The 18,304-nt window shown below is 40.9% G+C and overlaps 1 protein-coding gene across 3 annotated transcripts in view; it reads right to left on the minus strand.

The window, feature by feature from the left end:
- The window catches only part of cdh4 (cadherin 4, type 1, R-cadherin (retinal)), a 437,670-nt gene that overhangs the window by 105,076 nt on the left and 314,290 nt on the right, over positions 1 to 18,304 (minus strand). For all 3 annotated transcript variants that reach the window (XM_047348247.1, XM_047348246.1, XM_047348245.1), the window contains one exon: positions 12,049 to 12,193. In XM_047348247.1, the coding sequence (XP_047204203.1) occupies positions 12,049 to 12,193 (145 nt within the window). The remainder of the gene's footprint in view (positions 1 to 12,048; positions 12,194 to 18,304) is intronic.

The following is an 18,304-nucleotide window of genomic DNA, read 5'->3' on the forward strand; positions in this document are numbered from 1 at the left end:
TTTCTTTTTCAAAAGTATACCTTTAATTTTTTCACGACCCTCATTAGAAAGCATATTTATTGAATATGACTGTAAATCTCATTAACACAACGGTAAGTAACTTCTGTTTCGACATGGTCTCCTCTGTTCCCTGGATCCCCCGCACCCTCCAGAGGATTTTAAGATGTATTTATCTATTTTTTATTTTTACAACTGTAATTCTAGATATCTGAAAATTTAATTTCTACTATTGATAATGTAATTCTTCATATCTTTAATTTAAAGCATTGTTATTTAGACTTGGAGGAATGCAATCATTGCTATTTAATATGGGATTTCAAGAAAGATTAATTTTGTTATTAAAATGGCTTGCTACCATAAGCTCCTTGGAGACCCGGTGTTAATAAATAGCAGAGCAACAAGAAACTGTAATATTCTCCACAATGAGCCCCTTTACTTTAAAACTAAATAGAACTAAATCCAGCAGCTTAGGGCCAATTTGGGGCAGTGCATGGCAATGAAGCAGTTCCCCCATATACTGTATATAAAATATTGGTCCTCCATCCAACCTTTGTTGCATATTTGCACCGTTCTCTCTCTGCATGTTTCCTGTCTAATTACTGTTAATAAAAACCACTAAGTCAAAACAAGTCATGAAGAAATAAAGACATTAAAAAAGACAATAAAGCGGGTGTTTATTTCACATTTTTGCGTTTTTCCACTTTGTAAATCTAATAGGAAAACAAAACAAAACATTGTTTTGAAAATGACCTACTGTTTTAGCTAACACTGACTTTAGGCTTATCTCTCCTTGCGACTGAAACAGGTGACTAATTTTAAACAGTGAGTGTTAACACTCTCTCCTGGATGAGAAGAATTTAGGGCTCTAACTATAAAGTGTCTCCTTTAAATTAGGGGACGTTGAATGTCTGAAGTTCATCCTGGTGTTTGTTTTAGTTGTCGGCCTGGGCTTTAATTTCCTCTGTTTTTAACTTGGCCAAAACATGACGGATATGAGGGAAATGCAGAAAAACATAAATAGCCTTACTAAATGCCTTTCTTCGTTCTTTGAAAAAGAACGAAGAAAGGCATAGTTTTAGCGCATACATTTTTACTATTTGCCTATGTTAAATATTATCAGTTGTACTTGCAATAAATATTACATTTATTGTGATGACACCATCCCCTCCACATCCCATTCAGGAACAAATTCCTCCCATAAAGTAACCAACCCCCTACCTTCAGATCCTCTGCCTGCACTAAAGATCTCCGAGGAAGATGTAAACAGGCTCTTTCAGCGCATGAAAACAAAGAAAGCTGGAGGACCTGATAACGTCTCCCCATCATGCCTGAAAGCCTGTGCAAATCAACTCGCTCCAATCTTCACAAGGATCTTCAACACATCACTGGAGAAGTGTGAGGTCCCCTCCTGCCTCAAACGATCCACCATCTTCCCGGTGCCCAAGAAACCCACCATCGTAGGATTAAATGACTACAGGCCTGTAGCCCTGACATCTGTGGTCATGAAATCCTTTGAGCGGCTGATGTTGAAGCACCTGAAAGACATCACAGGACCCCTGCTGGACCCTCTGCAGTTAGCTTACCGAGCAAGCAGGTCGGCAGATGATGCTGTTAACTTGGGACTACACTTCATCCTACAACACCTCGACCACCCAGGGACGTACGCCAGGATCCTGTTTGTAGACTTCAGCTCGGCCTTCAACACCATCATACCAGACATCCTCCACCAGAAGCTCACCCAGCTCAACATCCCAGCCTCCACCTGTCTGTCTGTCCTTGGGTAAACTGGTGCTCTTTCCAGCATATGCCTCACAGAGGTGACACCTAACCCGTGAAATCCTGGGACTGACTTCAGCCACTGGTGACTTTAAGCAGGATTGGCATAGGAAACGAGTGAGTGAGAATTTACTTTTAGAGAATGATTGGAATGGATTTTAATAGTTCTCCATAGATATGATTATAAGATGTAAGGATTTCAGCAGGTCATGATCTCCAATTGTTCAGGTGGTACTGCATCAAGAGCTATCATTATCCTATAGCTGATGTAACTACAAAGAAAAGGAAGGACTTCAGCAGGGGCTGAGATACAGATTTGCAATTTAACGGTACTGAGTCAAAAGGAAGAAATGTTAGCCTGGCCCAAAGGCAACACAGATTCTTTGTGAATCTGGAATAGACCTTTACTAAGTGGAAACATGTATTATAGTCCGTCAAATCATATTAGCTTGACTTTTGTTTGTAAATTCTCAGAGCAAAATTTATTAAAAACTACAACTAACCTAGACTAATGAGTTATTCATAAAAATTCCAACTAAGTCATTAAAAACCTTGTGAAATGTTTGTACTTGTTAGTGAATAATTATCCGTTGGAGATTAATTAATATTCTTTGAAGCTTCAATGCTGTTTAAACCTGCTGCAGGCATTAGGATATGTACTAGGAGATAATTGTGTCCAGCAGCATCGCTTTCCAGCAGCATTGCTGTAAAAGCTTTCAGCATTACACAGGTTGCCAGGATTGAGAAGGAGCCTCTCACCTAAGGAAGGACTGGAGAGGTTTCATGTTGTTTGAATCCTGGCTGAAGACAACTATGTGAAGTTTAGAAGCGATCTTATAAGCCTTTTGTAACTGGAAATGTCACAACATTTAATGAACAAATTCATATCATAATGTAGTAGATAGCCTTAATATGTGCAGTGAAAAGAAAATTGCTATAAAAATAGATAAGAAGCAGACTAGTTGATGACTACCAGTGATAGTTAAAAAAACAGCTAGGTGGAGTTGGCAGTGATGCAATCAAGCATCTGTATCAGACCCGATAACCTTTTATTCAGATATATACCAAAAATCTGTCTGCCCATTTAGACTCCATGGTTTTGTTTTGCTGTATTGTCATAGTTTAGTCATTTAACTCTCAAAATGTAAGCTTACAGCCAATAAATTATTTTCCGCTTGGATAATAAAATGTACACAGTATCCGCAGACAGATGTGTTTGTACAATTTGCCAGATTAGTTAACATTTTTCCATACACAAAACCCTTGACAAGCTTCCAGTAAACAGTCAAGGTGTTCAACATGGCAACCTTTGGCGATGTCTCACTGATGAGGAAGCGAAAGCACAAGAAATCCATGTATTAAGTATTTTTTGCAAAAGAATACTTAATAAAAGACAAATTACAAAACAAATTGCAAACAGCAAAAGACAAATTGCTACATTATTAGTAACTCAGGTGTTACGGTCGGTGGTCGTATGTGCATGTTTTGTTTTTATATCCTTGTCTACACGCAGCTGATGGGCCTGTGAGAGAGGTGGAAACCCTGTTTCTCCGTTGCTGTCGCTTGGCTGCGCGGGACTCCACCTGGTGAAAATCCCCGTTTGTGTTCTTCTTCGCTGCTCCTGTTGAGCTCTGATTTCCTGGGCACTCAGCACTCCTCCTGGTGGATTCCCCCGGAACTCATGTTGGACTTTTCAATCCTGTGCTCCTCCAAACACAGAGCCAACCAGCCTGTGTAAGCTCTCCACACTGGCTACTAGGCGCGGCTTTGATTTAACCTGAGCAGCTCACCACTTCTGCATGTGAAACTTTGCTGGTGTTTACTCTGATTTGTACTTGTTGAGAAAATGGTAGTTGTTTCATCCTAACTCTGGCGAACTGTTGGCTTGATATGAGGCACAACTATTGATTAGTTTTGAAACTTGGGGTTTTGACCGCCTTGAGTGTTTGGAGTGCTTTGTTTTCAATGTTTGCTGGTTGCATAAATCCAATGGCAATCTTGAGTGTTTATTTTGTTTCTCTTTTGAGACTGGAGGCAGCTTGTTCCTTTGCCTCAGTTTGCTTTGCTTGAAACAATACTTGCAGTGTTTTAGTACTGTTGCCCTCCTTTTATAAATATATATATATATATATATATATATATATATATATATATATATATATATATATATATATATATACATGCAAATGTTTTTTAAACATTACAATAAATAACCTTACTTTTTACAAAATATATTCCATTGCTCTTATGTTACGCCTCCTTCATCACCCCTGGCCGAGCCGGGTCGTAACATCAGGACAAAACTCTGTACAGTGGGACTCTGTGCTCTGCTGATGAGCAGTTAGGAGCTTTAGAACACAACGGGAAAGCTGACTGGATTACAGAAATGGCTTTCATTTTTGTTTTTCATTTACAACCTTTATGTGCCATGGATCTTTGCTGATTTGGAAATTTTATTATCCTTTTGAAAGACAAAAAAATGTAGGCAATATTTACAATCAAGAAAGAGTGACTACTGTTACAATAAGTGATGCTAACAGCAAAAATCATTAGCAAGAGTTGTTAAAGACAGTTAAAAAGTCTCTGTCAGGATGTGACATTTTGGACTTTGTGTTTTGTTTTGTTTACTAATTATCATATTTCTCCAGCCCCTCTGGTTAGGTTGTGTTTACTTATTGTTTACATTTTGTTTGTTTACATCCTAGTCCTTGTGTTCTCTGCTTCCCTTCCTGTCTGTTCAGTCTGTGTGGTGTTAGGTTTCATTACTCTGTAATCTGGTTTGCTTTATGGGTTCCTTGTTCGTTCTTAGATTTGGTGTGTCTTATGTTCCCTTCAGTTTCTTAGTTTCCTTCAGTTCATGTTTATCCCTGATTCTTATGCTTTATTTTTATCTTTGTTTATAGTTTTGTTTTAGGCCTGCTCGGTGTCTTGTTAATTACTTGTATTAGGTTCACCTGTTCCCGCTGCCTTCCTGCCTCCTTGCGTCACCTGTCCTTAGTTCCTTTGATTACCTGCCTTTGTTTTCTCTCTGCATATTAGTTGGTTTGTTTCATTATGTTTTCGTGGGTTCCTTGCGTTACAACTCGACCCTTTATCCTCGTCCCTGCCTTGAGTCTCCATGTTCCTGCAGTGTCTGCAATGTAAGTGTTTGGATCTCGACCCTGTTCAGTACCTGCAGTGTTTTTGTTAAGTTTTGACTTTTTTTTTATTAAAGCTGAGAGACTGCTTTTTGAAATGCTGCTTCCAAGCTCTTGTCTGCGCTTCGGTCCACTCCAAAACCCCACCGTGACAGAAGGAACCCACCACAAGGACCAAGCAGACAGAGCTACAGAGCTAAAGGGATGGATTGAGCAGCAGGATGAGACGCTGCGCACTTTGTATGGGGAGGAGGTGGAGATTTTACCTTCGCCTCTATTGCTGGAAGAGATGGAGGAGTGTTATTGTGAGACCGACTGGGCCGCTATGGCTTTTGAGCCGGGTCGGAACCGCTCTTTCCCAGCCCACGCCTCCTCCAAGCGACGGCGCTCTCGCCGCAAGCATTCCTCCTCCTCCACCGCAGCAGCGCCTGAGCTCGTCACGCCCACAGCAGCTTTACCTCAGCTCACGCTCGCTGAGCCTCCAGCAGAGCCATCCTCACCTCCGCCAGCTGCAGCAGAGTTTCCGGCTGATTTCTCCTCCTGTCCTGGACGACGCCGTAGCCGGAGGCCAGTCGCTGCCGGGGAGGTACAGTCGGGCGCCTCCTGCTTCTCCACGGAGGGTCCTTCCGACATGGCTTCCTCACGGCTGTCTTCCCCAGAGTTGGGGGGTGGTTGCCCAGCGCCCTCTGGAGGTCACCGGTCTCCGGTGCGACCTCCAACCCCGGCGTGGGTCCTGGCTGGACTGCTGTTTGCCAACAGGGAGTGCATGAGGGAACGTTGTATGGAGTGCGTTCCCCATGTGATGGCTTACCCTCAGGACATGCTTCACGTGCACTCCATACTGCAGGTGGAGTTTCTCAAGGAGGGGTGGTTCGACCCTCCATCACCACTCTCCCCTGGAGGTCCCTTCACTCCCCTTCTCGAGGCTGTGGCTGCCGCCGGGTCTACAGAGCCTCAGCCGGCTGCCGCCGGGTCTACAGAGCCTCAGCCGGCCGCCGCCGGGTCTACAGAACCTCGCCTGATCCGGGAGGAGCCCGTGAGTGGGCTGCCTCCACTTCCTCGCCTGATCCGGGAGGAGCCCGTGAGTGGGCTGCCTCCACAAGCAGGTCCGGAACTCCTTTTGGTTTTTCTTTGGGGGGTGCTCCTGGCTTTACAGCCAGACACACAGCCAGACACACAGCCAGACACACAGCCTGTCTCCAGGTCTGACACACAGCCAGACACACAGCCTGTCTCCAGGTCCGACACACAGCCAGACACACAGCCAGACACACAGCCTGTCTCCAGGTCTGAGACACAGCCAGACACACAGCCTGTCTCCAGGTCTGACACAGTTCCTGGAAGGTCATCCACCCTGCTTGGCCGACCTCCAGATCTCCTGCCTGGGTCCAAGCCTCTGCGGGCCCCGCCTGGGTCCAAGTCTCTGCCGTGGTTGTGGCCACATCACAGACCACAGAGGACCTCACTCCGAGGGTTCGCCTGATCTCGCCGCCGGCCTCCGAGGACCTCGCTCCGAGGGTTTGCCTGGTCTCGCCGCCGGCCTCCAAGGACCTCGCTCCGAGGGTTCGCCTGATCTCGCTGCCGGCCTCCGAGGACCTCGCTCCGAGGGTTTGCCTGGTCTCGCTGCCGGCCTCCAAGGACCTCGCTCCGAGGGTTTGCCTGGTCTCGCCGCCGGCCTCCGAGGACCTCGCTCCGAGGGTTTGCCTGGTCTCAGCGCCGGCCTCCGAGGACCTCGCTCCGGGGGTTCGCCTGGTCTCGCCGCCGGCCTCCGAGGACCTCGCTCCGAGGGTTCGCCTGGCCTCGCCGCCGGCCTCCGGACTGCCTGCATCTCTGTCGCCGCTGCCCTGCCTTTGGCTATTCCATGGCAGGCCTCCTGATTGTCTGCTGCCCTGTTTCTGGCTCATTAGCAGCCAAATTGTTGGACACTTGTTTTTTATGTGCCTCTGGATCTAGGGTTTTTGTTTTTGGACTCTTCCGAGCTCTTGTCTGCGCTTTGGTCCACTCCAAAACCCCACCGTGACAGTCTCACCATCATATGGTCTTGAATTCATTTAACTAATATAGTAAACTCATATCTTGAGATATTTCTTGGCAACTAATCTTAATCTACCTCATGCACATACCATGTAATATCAGTTTTTTTTTTTATCTTGCTATGCATACAGGCATACTGCAAAAGATGTGCTACATGGGTCTAAACATGAGGAAATAAATGGGATTTTATGAAACATCAAATCCTGTCACATCTTTGAAGTATGTGTGTTGTTTTCCATGTCCATTCTGCCTCATGCTTGTGTAATGGGATCAAGGGTGTGGAAATCTGTGTTCTGCTGTCAGGAACAGTTTAAAGCATCCAGCACTCTGAGATGGCGTTTAGTGTAAATGTTCCTATTCTTTGCACGTGAAAGCTGTGGCCTTCTTGTGGTTAAGGTTTTTGGAAAATGTTCCAAGGCAGCCTGACTTGTTGATGATGAAATTATACATCTTATGGTGTTAAATGTCTAATAATTTGATGATTTTGCTATGGCATTGTGGCTTCTTGCAACACTGAAACAAATGCAAAGTTTGCTCCAAATTACCTTCTTAACATAAACTATAACCAAGTGATTTTGTTACTGAATGTTGTGGCTTTTCTGACAACTGTACCAATGTTTTACATTCCAAAAAAGTCACATAATTCACAGCATCAGCTTTACTGTTTTGTTCTGAAGTCTCTTCTTTACCTTCTCCATTTCTACAGTTTGCATATCAGCTTTAGCAGCTCCAAAGCTGACAAGAATGTAGACATGAAAGGATCATTCCAATTATTATAATTCATTTACCACTCTTTAAATTGAAGACAACACTACTGATATGGTGAAACTAACACTATAGCTGACTCTGCCTATATTTTATTAATGTTCAAGTGAAAGTAAATTGATCAGAAGATATTGGTATTGAATGGTACTGGATATTTAAATTTGATATTGGGATAGGATCAGAACAGCAGCGAAATGGATTGGATAATCTCTAATCTGATGGATCAGTTGAAGCAAATGAGCTAAGCTTGACTGTTATTTAAACCTCAGTAAGCCTTTCAGTCTTCCAGCCTTCTATGTTGGATTTTGCTTTAAGTTTTGATGTGGAAATTATGCTCTTTCAAAAGAGGTTTAGAAAAAAAGTCAAAGTCAAATCTGAGACTATTAAGGTACTCCACCTTGGGCTCATATCTCAGATGAGGCCATGTTCGTGGAAGGAATCAAGAGCCGTATAAAAGCCAGCTTCAGCAAAAATGTGAGGAAATTAATTCCAGGTATAAACTATGTGTGTTTATGGTAAGTAAAGCCTTTAACTGGCAGGGGATACATTAAGAGCTTAAGTAGCCCAAAAATATATGAAAGTACGTCTCCTTGAGACTCAGCTGGAGATGAATCACAATCACTTCTTGTTTTCGTCCACTAAAAAGGCTATTAGGCAAACACATTGTCTTTTTTCTATAATTAAAATTCAGCAATTCAGGGAACAATGGCTCCATAAAAAGGGAGACAAAAAGGACTGAACTCCTCACTTATACTATTCTCTTTTTGAGACCACACTCACAACACCAAACATAGTGTGCTCCTTGAACAAAAAGTACATGGCACAGACTGCTCAATGAAAGGGAAGAGCAATTACTCTGCTCATAGTGGGATGTGTTTCTTGTTAATAAGAACCACAGATTTCATTCTGCTCAGTACAAAACACTTTTGTCGTTGTCTGCTCTCGTTTTAAAGCACGCAGAGAGCCTCAGATTGAAAAACAAAGGAAGTAGCTTTTGGAATATCTGGTTGCCCCCGCTAATTAGGAACTCTGTAGATAGACCCACGCTCCACTGAGTGGAAGACAAGCACACACAACCGCAGACTCGCTCATCCATGCACACACATCCACAACACGCCTTTCTATATTGTTTACAAATCCCCTTGAGATTAAACTTCACAGCAGAACAATATCTGATCACTTTGAAGACACACACGGGTCCTTGGGGTCTGGTTGTTAGAACATGGGTTCTTCCTGTCGAGACGTGAGAAATACTTGAACATTCCGCTCGTGTCTCTGGTCTTTGCGCTGACCACACACTCTGCTCCCTAACCCGGAGGGGGGGTCAGCACGTCTCCATGCTCTGCAGATTCTGATAATGATGCATACAGCACTGCACATATCCTGGGAAGTCCGCTTTGTATGAAACTGCTGAAATCCTCACAAGAAGTTTTTCTGAGGGATGATGCGATAACATTTGATTGGGGAGACTAATAGGCAGGATCCTTGAGTAATAAGGGTTCAGGCATTAAAGCAACTCAAAACATTTTTCTTCCTGCAATTCATGGTATTAATTAAATATAGCTAATCCATTAAAACCTTTTAGCAACTCATAAATCAGTCTAAAGTCGGCTCCAGATGGATTATTGCATTAGTAATCCTCAGTAGAGAACAGCTTGAAACCACACAGAAATGTTGGTCGAAGTGATTATTTTTTATGCATTAGTTTTAATGGTTTTAATATTAAATTATTACTTTCTGGCATTTAAAGGTACTTTATGGCTCTGTGTGACACAGCCAATTAGAAATGAAGTCAAGTCTAAGTACACTAAGTTCTCCTATGAGTAAAAGCAACAGTACCTCCTGTTCTTCATGTCTGAAGGCAAAGCTCAGTAAAATAGCAGAATTATCAATGCATTAAAGTTTCATAAAGATTCTGTCACTGTGATTGATTCAGGACTTTCTTGCTTTGATGCTCACTGGCACGAAAACTATAGGAGCACATAACATGCAGTCTGAATAAAATATTCCTTGTTGATTAAGTTTTAACGAGCATATTTAAATGGCAATATTGTTGAGGCCTATTACAGTAATGTGTATAAAAGTGTTATATACAAGATAGGGAACTTAAAGTTTAATTTTGCACATAAGTCACATAAGCTAATGAATAAGTACACTGACACCTGTTTTAAATTAGAAGTTTTGATTTTAATTTAAGTTCAGTGATAGCAGAGAGTTCTCTTTTTCTTCTTCACAAAATACGAACTGGACTGTTCTCAGGGGACCTGCAATTTTGTCATACAACTCACACCACAAATAACACTAAACCTTTGGGACGTCACTATTTCACACATGAAGTTGTTCATTTTCTTTGGGTTATTTTTCTACCTGTCTCGCTGTCTGTGTTTTGTCTGCCAGCTTCTGTTTTGCTTTTCACCGTTTTCAGTATGCAAAACACTAATCTTCAATTACAGCTTGACAGCAACTCCTCACGTTACAACTTTTTCTGACTCATCAAATGTCAGACACTATTCACTCACCCCTTGCTGTAAACTGTAGTTGAACATGGTCTAGAGCTATCGCCTTATTACCCCAAACCCAAACAGACCTGCTTATCAATCAATGAGTCTTGTGTTCTGCTACCGAACGTTGCATCCTGCACTTAGTTCTGTTTGTGTTCAGGTATAAAACAAATATCTTTATACCAGATATTTTAGTACGACTACGTGTACTGTTACATCCCTACTAAGTAGTGTGTAATTTAATCTCAGAATAAAGTTAGTTGGAGACTATTAGTTATCTTTGTATGTTTTAGTAATTGGATTTTCTCAGCAGAAACCAAGGACGAAAAAGAAAAAAAAAAAAGAGTTATTCGATTTGTTGTTTTATTTGCAAAATATTGATTTTCATTTTGTGGCCGACAAATGAATGAACAACATTTAGTTTCATTTTATTTCATATTTAATGTATTAAAATCACAACCTTTCTGCCTCAGAGGAATGAAAAATTATAATTTTTTTCATATTTCCAGAAAGGTACTGCATTCTATGATCATTATATATTGTGACTCTAGGAGGCGCTGTTTCTTCTGCGCTTTTTGACTTTTCTCAAACAGGAACTATCTGTTGTTATTATTGTTCAGGAAATTAACTGAAAATGTTCAGAATTAATTTCCTCACATTGTGTTTCTAGTTGTGGAGCGCTGATGCTCTGCATTTATCATTACGTTTATGTTTCATGTAAACTAAGAGCTTTTATAATTCACACATTTCTGTAAAAGGGAAAGTCAAGATGTACAGAAGAAACAGTGCCCACAGTATCCCAAGCTTTGAACATTTGATAGGGCTCTTTTCACGCCATCACCCGAAAATAGAAAAGGTATGGCAGAGTTGCAACTCCATTAAGACATGGTCAGACAAGAAGAACATCAATCAGAGGAGCAGTCAAGAGCCCATGGTAATTCTGAAGGAGCTGCAGAGATTCACAGTCTAGGTGGTAAAATATGTTGATAGGACCAACATTAGACATGCAATCTACAAATCTGATGTCCAATTGCCAGTTTACAAGCAATGTAGGAGATACAATAAACACATAGAAGAAGGTCTAAACATTCAGCAAGAGCTCGAATGGAATGGTTCAGGTAAAAGTCACTTTCAGAGTCACTTTCCATCTAATTTGTATTGACATTTTTCCAAAGAATGAGTAAGGATTACAGTCTGTAGATTTGCAAGGTTGGTAATGACACATACCCCAAAAGACTTGCGTTGATAAGTGGATCCAGAAACAACAGATGCATGGTGGCTTAATATAAATGCACAGCAATTGTTTTTTATTTTTGTTTATAACCATTTTTAAGCCCTGTGTTATTTTCCTTCCACATTAGGATTATATTGTTGGTCTAAAACAATAAACTACTCTACCGGTCAAACATTTTAGATACACTTTCTTATTTAATGGGTCTCTTTATTTTAATGACCATTTAAACAAAACTGTGAATGAACACACATGGAATTAAATCGTAAACAAAAGGTGTGAAATAATCCTAAACATTTTTAGATTTTTACAAAACAGCCATCCTTTGCTTTGATTACTGCTTTGCTCTCTTAGCATTCTCTCCATGAGCTTCATAAGGTGGTCACCTGAAATGGTTTTCCAAAAAGTCTTAAAAGAACTTCCCAGAGGTTCATTGAGAGACGGCCACAGGTTGATATTTCAGTCATTACAGCAAAGGGCGGCTGCTTTAAGGAATAAACTGATTTATTAGTGATGTGATCTTGTTTAGTTATCTGAGCCATAAATTTTCACGCTGTCTATTGAATACTGGTGTATTCCCATGCAGAGCTGTTGACCCTCTTACCTGGTTTGGACCCTTCAGCCACCGAGCCGTTATAAACCTGGTTTTGAAACTCAGGTCTGTTGTCATTCATGTCAATCACATAGATGTACAGATCTATTGGGTTCTCCACCTGGTTCCCATTCATGTCCACCGCATGAGCTCGCAGCTGCAAACGCATGCAAAAAAAAAGCGAGAGAGGGAATCATTAGCTTTCAGAGCAAAACAGCAGCTTCAGTGAATATTCCATAAGTAGCCCGACTGTCTTTTGTGGCTTGACTGATGCAAAAATTTTCAGACACTGTGGCCTGGAACAAACTCAACACTAAACGCAGACTTGACTTTGTTAATTGGAAAATTCATTTAAGAGGCGAACATCTCACTTCATAGCTGCCATTGGGGCACAAGCACGCAGTTGGTATCTTGGCATGGGGAGCATAATGACGCAGAGGGGGCAAAATAGTGAAATGTTTCAGACGCACCAACAACACTTATTTGGTTGTTAACACAGCCAGAGGCCTGAAAACATCAGAGAGGTGTTGCTGCTCAGGCTGCGTCTTCTTTTTGTTCAGGGAGAATGTTTGTCTCAGTTTGTTTTGACAAAGCCAGCCATTTGGATGGATGTCTCCTACTGATGAGCTGCTTCTTCACAATGCATAGTGTGAAAACAGAGACAGAGAAGAGGGTGAGAATGAAAAGCAAAAAAAACAAACAAACAAACAAACAAAAAGTGGAACAGGAAAAGATGTAGAAGATGGGAAGGAGAGGGGAGAGGGGAGAGCGACGGAGGCCTGTGGAAGCAAATGAGGAATGGAAACACAAAGAGGCAGTGTGGGAGAGTGGGGTGTTGAACAGGAGGGACTGACAAAAGCAATCATCATCCACAGTTGAATGTCTTAATCTTCACCACTGCTGGTACACACTTTAAACTCCTCACCAATCCCTACTAATGATTGCCAACACTACATGAAGCTTAGTAAAAGCCCTGGAACCAAACAGCCTCTGTTCCCTGTGATTAATAATCCTATGAGAAACAGATTTCTCCTGTTTTTGATACTTTATCATACTTAAATGTTTCAGTTCAAACACCTATCCTACCTTTATCAGACAAATACAATGCAGGTAAATACAAAATAAAATTTTCTAATTATAATTTTATTTCTAAAAACTGTTCAAACTGTCAAAACACAAGACAGTGGCGATCCTTTCTAGGAGTGGCTTACCAAAATGAGTGCAATTATGACTCATCTATTAGGTCACAAAATAACCCAGAACAATATCTAATGCTCTACAGACATCTCTTGCCTCATTTAAAATCAAGGCTCATGATTTAACAATGAGATAAGCAGAAAAAACAGCTTACAACTCAAAGGCCCATCTCACGTGTACCAAGAGAAAATCTGCATGTTTCCCAAGATTTTGGGAAGGTTTTTCTGTGGACTGATGAGAATAAAGTGGAACTTTTTCAAAGGTTTGGGTTCTGTTACATTTAGCATAAAACTAACACAGCATCTTAAACAAAGATTATTTAATAACAGTCCAACATGTTGATGGTATTCGGAAGATCAGCGGTGTTATGCTGCCTTAAGACCCAGACAACTTGTCAACTTGATGGAACCATGAATTGTGTTCTCTACCAAAAAATCCTGAACGAGAATTTCCTGCCAGTAGTTTATGGTCTTAAGCTTAAGAGCACCCAGGTTGTGAAGCAAGATAATGATCCAAAGCACACCAGCTAGTCCATCTGTGAATGGCACAAATATTTGACGATTTGGAGTGGTATAGTCAAATGTCTGTATTTAAAGATGAGTTACTGTGGTATGGCCTTTAACAGGCCATTCATATAAAAAAAATCATCCAGTGTAACCAAATTATAACACTTCTGCAAAGAAGATTGGAATAAAGTTCCTCCACAAAGTCACAAAGCCAGCTATCACAGACGTGTCATGGGAGTTTTTGCCCCTATGGGTTAAACAACGGGTTATTCATTTTAGAAGCCAAATACTTTTTCACGTAGTGCCAGGTTGGTACTATAGCTGTTTTGTAAATAAATTATCATTTGAAAAGGATATTTGCATTTACTAAACTGATCTTTGTTAAATAAAAAATGTGTTTGATGATCTGAAACATTTATGTAAGACAAAAAAGCAAAAACAGAAAAAATCTATAAGACAAATCCTTCTTCACAACACCATACATTAATCTCAATCAGTTTCTTAAGAATTAATATCCATGTCAGATATGTTAGTCAGTCACAACTTGGCATGCCAAACGTAGGAGGGCTCCCGCTGTGGCCAAAGCCGACATGCTGGCAGACAAATATTTTGTCTGCACACAGTCGAGGAGGATCCGCCTGTCAGCGTATTTACAGAAAACCGTGATGAATTGTGTGAACACATGAAAGATTGAATGGCGACACCTGCTCTCACCAAAGCACCACCAGTCATTTTTGTTTTTGTAGCTGCCTGTCAAGGATATTTGCAACTCCTCCCAAACGCTCGGCCGCTGGAGCATCCATGCAACGCATCCAAACACCAATTCAGACACATGTTTATGCATATTAACACATGCACTGATGAGTACAGAAGATGCCTGCTTTGGAAGGCGCACACAGCTGATCAAAAGAGCTCTTTTTAGCCCTTTAATGATCCTCAAGATGCTAGTTTTCCATTGGCTGAAGCACAGCAAACAAAGAGGGAGAGGAGACCCAACAAACAAACAAAGCCAATCTGTTTTCTCAGCTGTGGAGATTGCATGCTGAGAATGTGTGGCTGCCTCAGTGCATGCGTCTTAACGTGTGATAATGATGCATTTTTTCTTTGTGCATTTTGTCCACTATGTTCCTTCTTTTTCTTTAGGATCTTGGTATTTGCATTCATCTTTATATTTGCATTTCTGTGAATACTGTTCTGTGTCTCGGAATTTATTCATGTGTGTTTGTGTGCTGCTGTGAATGAATAAGAAAAGTCTTATTAGTGTGAGAATGGAGGCAAGTATGTGGCGGAGATATTTAATGTTTTATTTGCAAATACAGTGTTAGGGGCCAGCCATCGAATTAAACAAGTACTGAACTGTACACAGAAAAAAAGAGACTGGTAAAAACTCTGAATCCCATAATGCACCATTTACCCATTCTCATGCACAGTTCCAAGGAAGGAGGAGCTTGACAAAGAATCCCAGCGACATCAGAGATCTACAAAACTCTGGTGCCGACCAGAGCATTTTCTCTTTCCCACAACCATCCATTGGTTGCATTGGAGAGGAAGACAGTTCGCATGTGGATTTAATAATGGAAAACAATTATGTGCCTGATTTTGAAAAGACATAAAATAATTCAAAGCCTCCGTGTTCCAGCCTCAGATGTGAAGATGGTGAAAAAGTTTGTTAGGACAATTTGTTGATCAATGATTTGCAGCTAGTACAGAAAAAAGAAAAACTTCCTCCTTTTGTAAAGTTTTTGTTGCGAGACAAGAAGTGTAAAAAAATATGAACAGCATCCTAGAGGTGCAAAACAAAAATCTATCAAGATTTTGGAAGAACTGACAAGGTGAAAACACCAAATCAAACTATTTGCTGAATTCGCCTTTAACACAAAGCCCAACCAATACACCAAACAACCTGGCAGCAGTCCAAAAACATCTGCAAGAGTTACATCAAGATGAAGTGATCAGAGCACACACTGAGTAAGTTTCTGCTGGCTCAGTGTGAGTGGCCATCTGCCACAATTGACTAGGGGTTTGAGAAGATAGAGCACACACACAAAAAAACATAGAAGCACTGATCAAGGAGCACTTTCTATTAAATGTAAACGTTAATGGCAGTAGTAGCTCCTTTGGTGGCTTCATCCAGGAGAGAAACACAGCTAAGCAGATAAACTCTGACCCTGTTGTCAAGTCTACAGGATAAACGAGAACATACTGTTAGTTGGAGTAAAAGTTCAAAAAATAGCTATGTCTCAGAGAGAGACAGGGCCAAGTGTATCATCTATTGAAGGAGAACATGGAGTTGTTGCTAGCCGATGTCCCCCTCCAGGAAGGTACCATAGCTCAACAGAGCCATGGCTTTGTGCAAGTGTGGCACTGTCCTAAAAAGAAACCTAAACCTTGTCATAAAAGGCTCTTGGAGTGGACCAAAACTGCTGACTGCAGGCAGGAGCAGCTTGGTGAGTAAAGCAAGGTTTAATAAATAACAAAAAAAGAAAACTCACAGCAGAAAGGGGGTAGCAGATGCAGGCATGAACATGGACAAGCTTGGATTGGCAGCCGTCCTGGACAGGCTTGGAAAATAGTATACCCCAGCTAGAAGTAAACATAATGGAATGGTATGCATGGCACAGGTGAAACAGTGAGACTGACTGGCATGAAGCAGGAGGACCGAGTCAAGTTGATTATGGAGATGGTATCAGACTAAAAGCAAAAACATGACCAAAACTAAACAAAGATACTGGGAATATGACAAGAATAAATATAAAGAACACAAGGGTAAACTAGAAAGCCAAATGTTAAGAAAAGCATAGAACACACCAAACAAAAATATAAGCACAGAAAAATGAACTGAAGACAACACCCTTTAGAATAGAACCTAAAATACTACATATCATGACAGGATTCTCATCTATTAATGATGAAAAATACACTGTTTTCGCTTGGCGAAGGGTCCTTTTAAAAAACAGTAGACTATTATTCCAGATTAAGTAGTACTTCGCCCATCGTTGTGTTTTAAAGTACGCACCTCTGAAGTAAACAAGGGAGCCGGCCGCCTAAAAATAATTACCTTCTTTTTTTATGGGGGCTACATGGTCTAAACCCACATGCAATGAGGAAGTAACACTATAAACAAGAACATTAAATCTGTGAGGGGATAAAAAAATAGCTACCATCTGCTGTGTTTTTCTGTGATACTGAGGAAATCCAAAATGGACCAGATTCTATAAAAGTGTTACAGCATTGTCTGATAAAGATCTACAGTAATGAAATTTTCTCTCAGGGGTGACGTGCAGCAACAGAAAATAGCTGTTTTAACATGATTATTTGTTAGAATAACTTGGAGTTATTATAATAAAGAGTATTTAGATCAGGTCGAGAGAGTCTGAAACACTAAACAGATCCTTTGTGTCACACAGCAAAAACAGGACATTCTGGTTCTAAAGTGGGAAGATACTGAAAAGTGTCCACTGACATATTTACTCACTACAGCCAAGATGGATGCAATGACTTATCGTTGGCTTGTAACACTTTTAACTTTAACTCTGATGTTGATGGCTTTTCAAGATGACCACATGGAGAACTGTTTACCCAAACACATTTAACTGATCAGAACACACAGCTTAGCCCAGATGTAGTGCAGGCTATATGTGGAAAAACATCTGCTCTCCTATCAAAGCACATAGGAAGAAAAACTCCCACCCTGGTACATTCATTAGCAGTTGCAGTTACTGCGTTGCCAGACAATTTTGTGAATGAAGAACAGTGTGGAGAATTTCCCATCATGCACCCATTTGTCTATTGAACATATCAGAGAGTAACAAACAGCTGAGCCTTGTATGAGAGAAATCACAGCCCAACTTGAGACACAGGAAAAGATCCCACCTACTGTTAAAACAGCTTCCTGACATCACCTTGTTTCTGAGGCCATTAAAGTGCCTCCTACTACATAATCACATCCTGTATCAGACATATAAGGGTGATGGCTATACAACCCACCAACTATTTATTCCTGAGCCTTTTCGAGATGTGGTTATGCAGAGCCTACACAATGAAATATGTCACAATGAAATAGGTATTGAATGTACTCTTAATAATGTTAGAACCAAGTTCTACTGGCCAAGGATGAAAAACATTAAAACCTGCAATTGATATGATAGAAGGAAGTGACTTCCTGAAAGAGCTGCTCCAATGGTCAACACAATATCCACCAGATCTCTTGAGCTCCCATGTATGAACTTTTTTTCTATTGAGCTTGAACATACAGGTCCTTCTCAAAATATTAGCATATTGTGATAAAGTTCATTATTTTCCATAATGTCATGATGAAAATTTAACATTCATATATTTTAGATTCATTGCACACTAACTGAAATATTTCAGGTCTTTTATTGTCTTAATACGGATGATTTTGGCATACAGCTCATGAAAACCCAAAATTCCTATCTCACTAAATTAGCATATCATTAAAAGGGTCTCTAAACGAGCTATGAACCTAATCATCTGAATCAACGAGTTAACTCTAAACACCTGCAAAAGATTCCTGAGGCCTTTAAAACTCCCAGCCTGGTTCATCA

This window comes from Girardinichthys multiradiatus, chromosome 20, assembly GCF_021462225.1.
Source record: "Girardinichthys multiradiatus isolate DD_20200921_A chromosome 20, DD_fGirMul_XY1, whole genome shotgun sequence".
NCBI classification, from domain to species: domain Eukaryota; kingdom Metazoa; phylum Chordata; class Actinopteri; order Cyprinodontiformes; family Goodeidae; genus Girardinichthys; species Girardinichthys multiradiatus.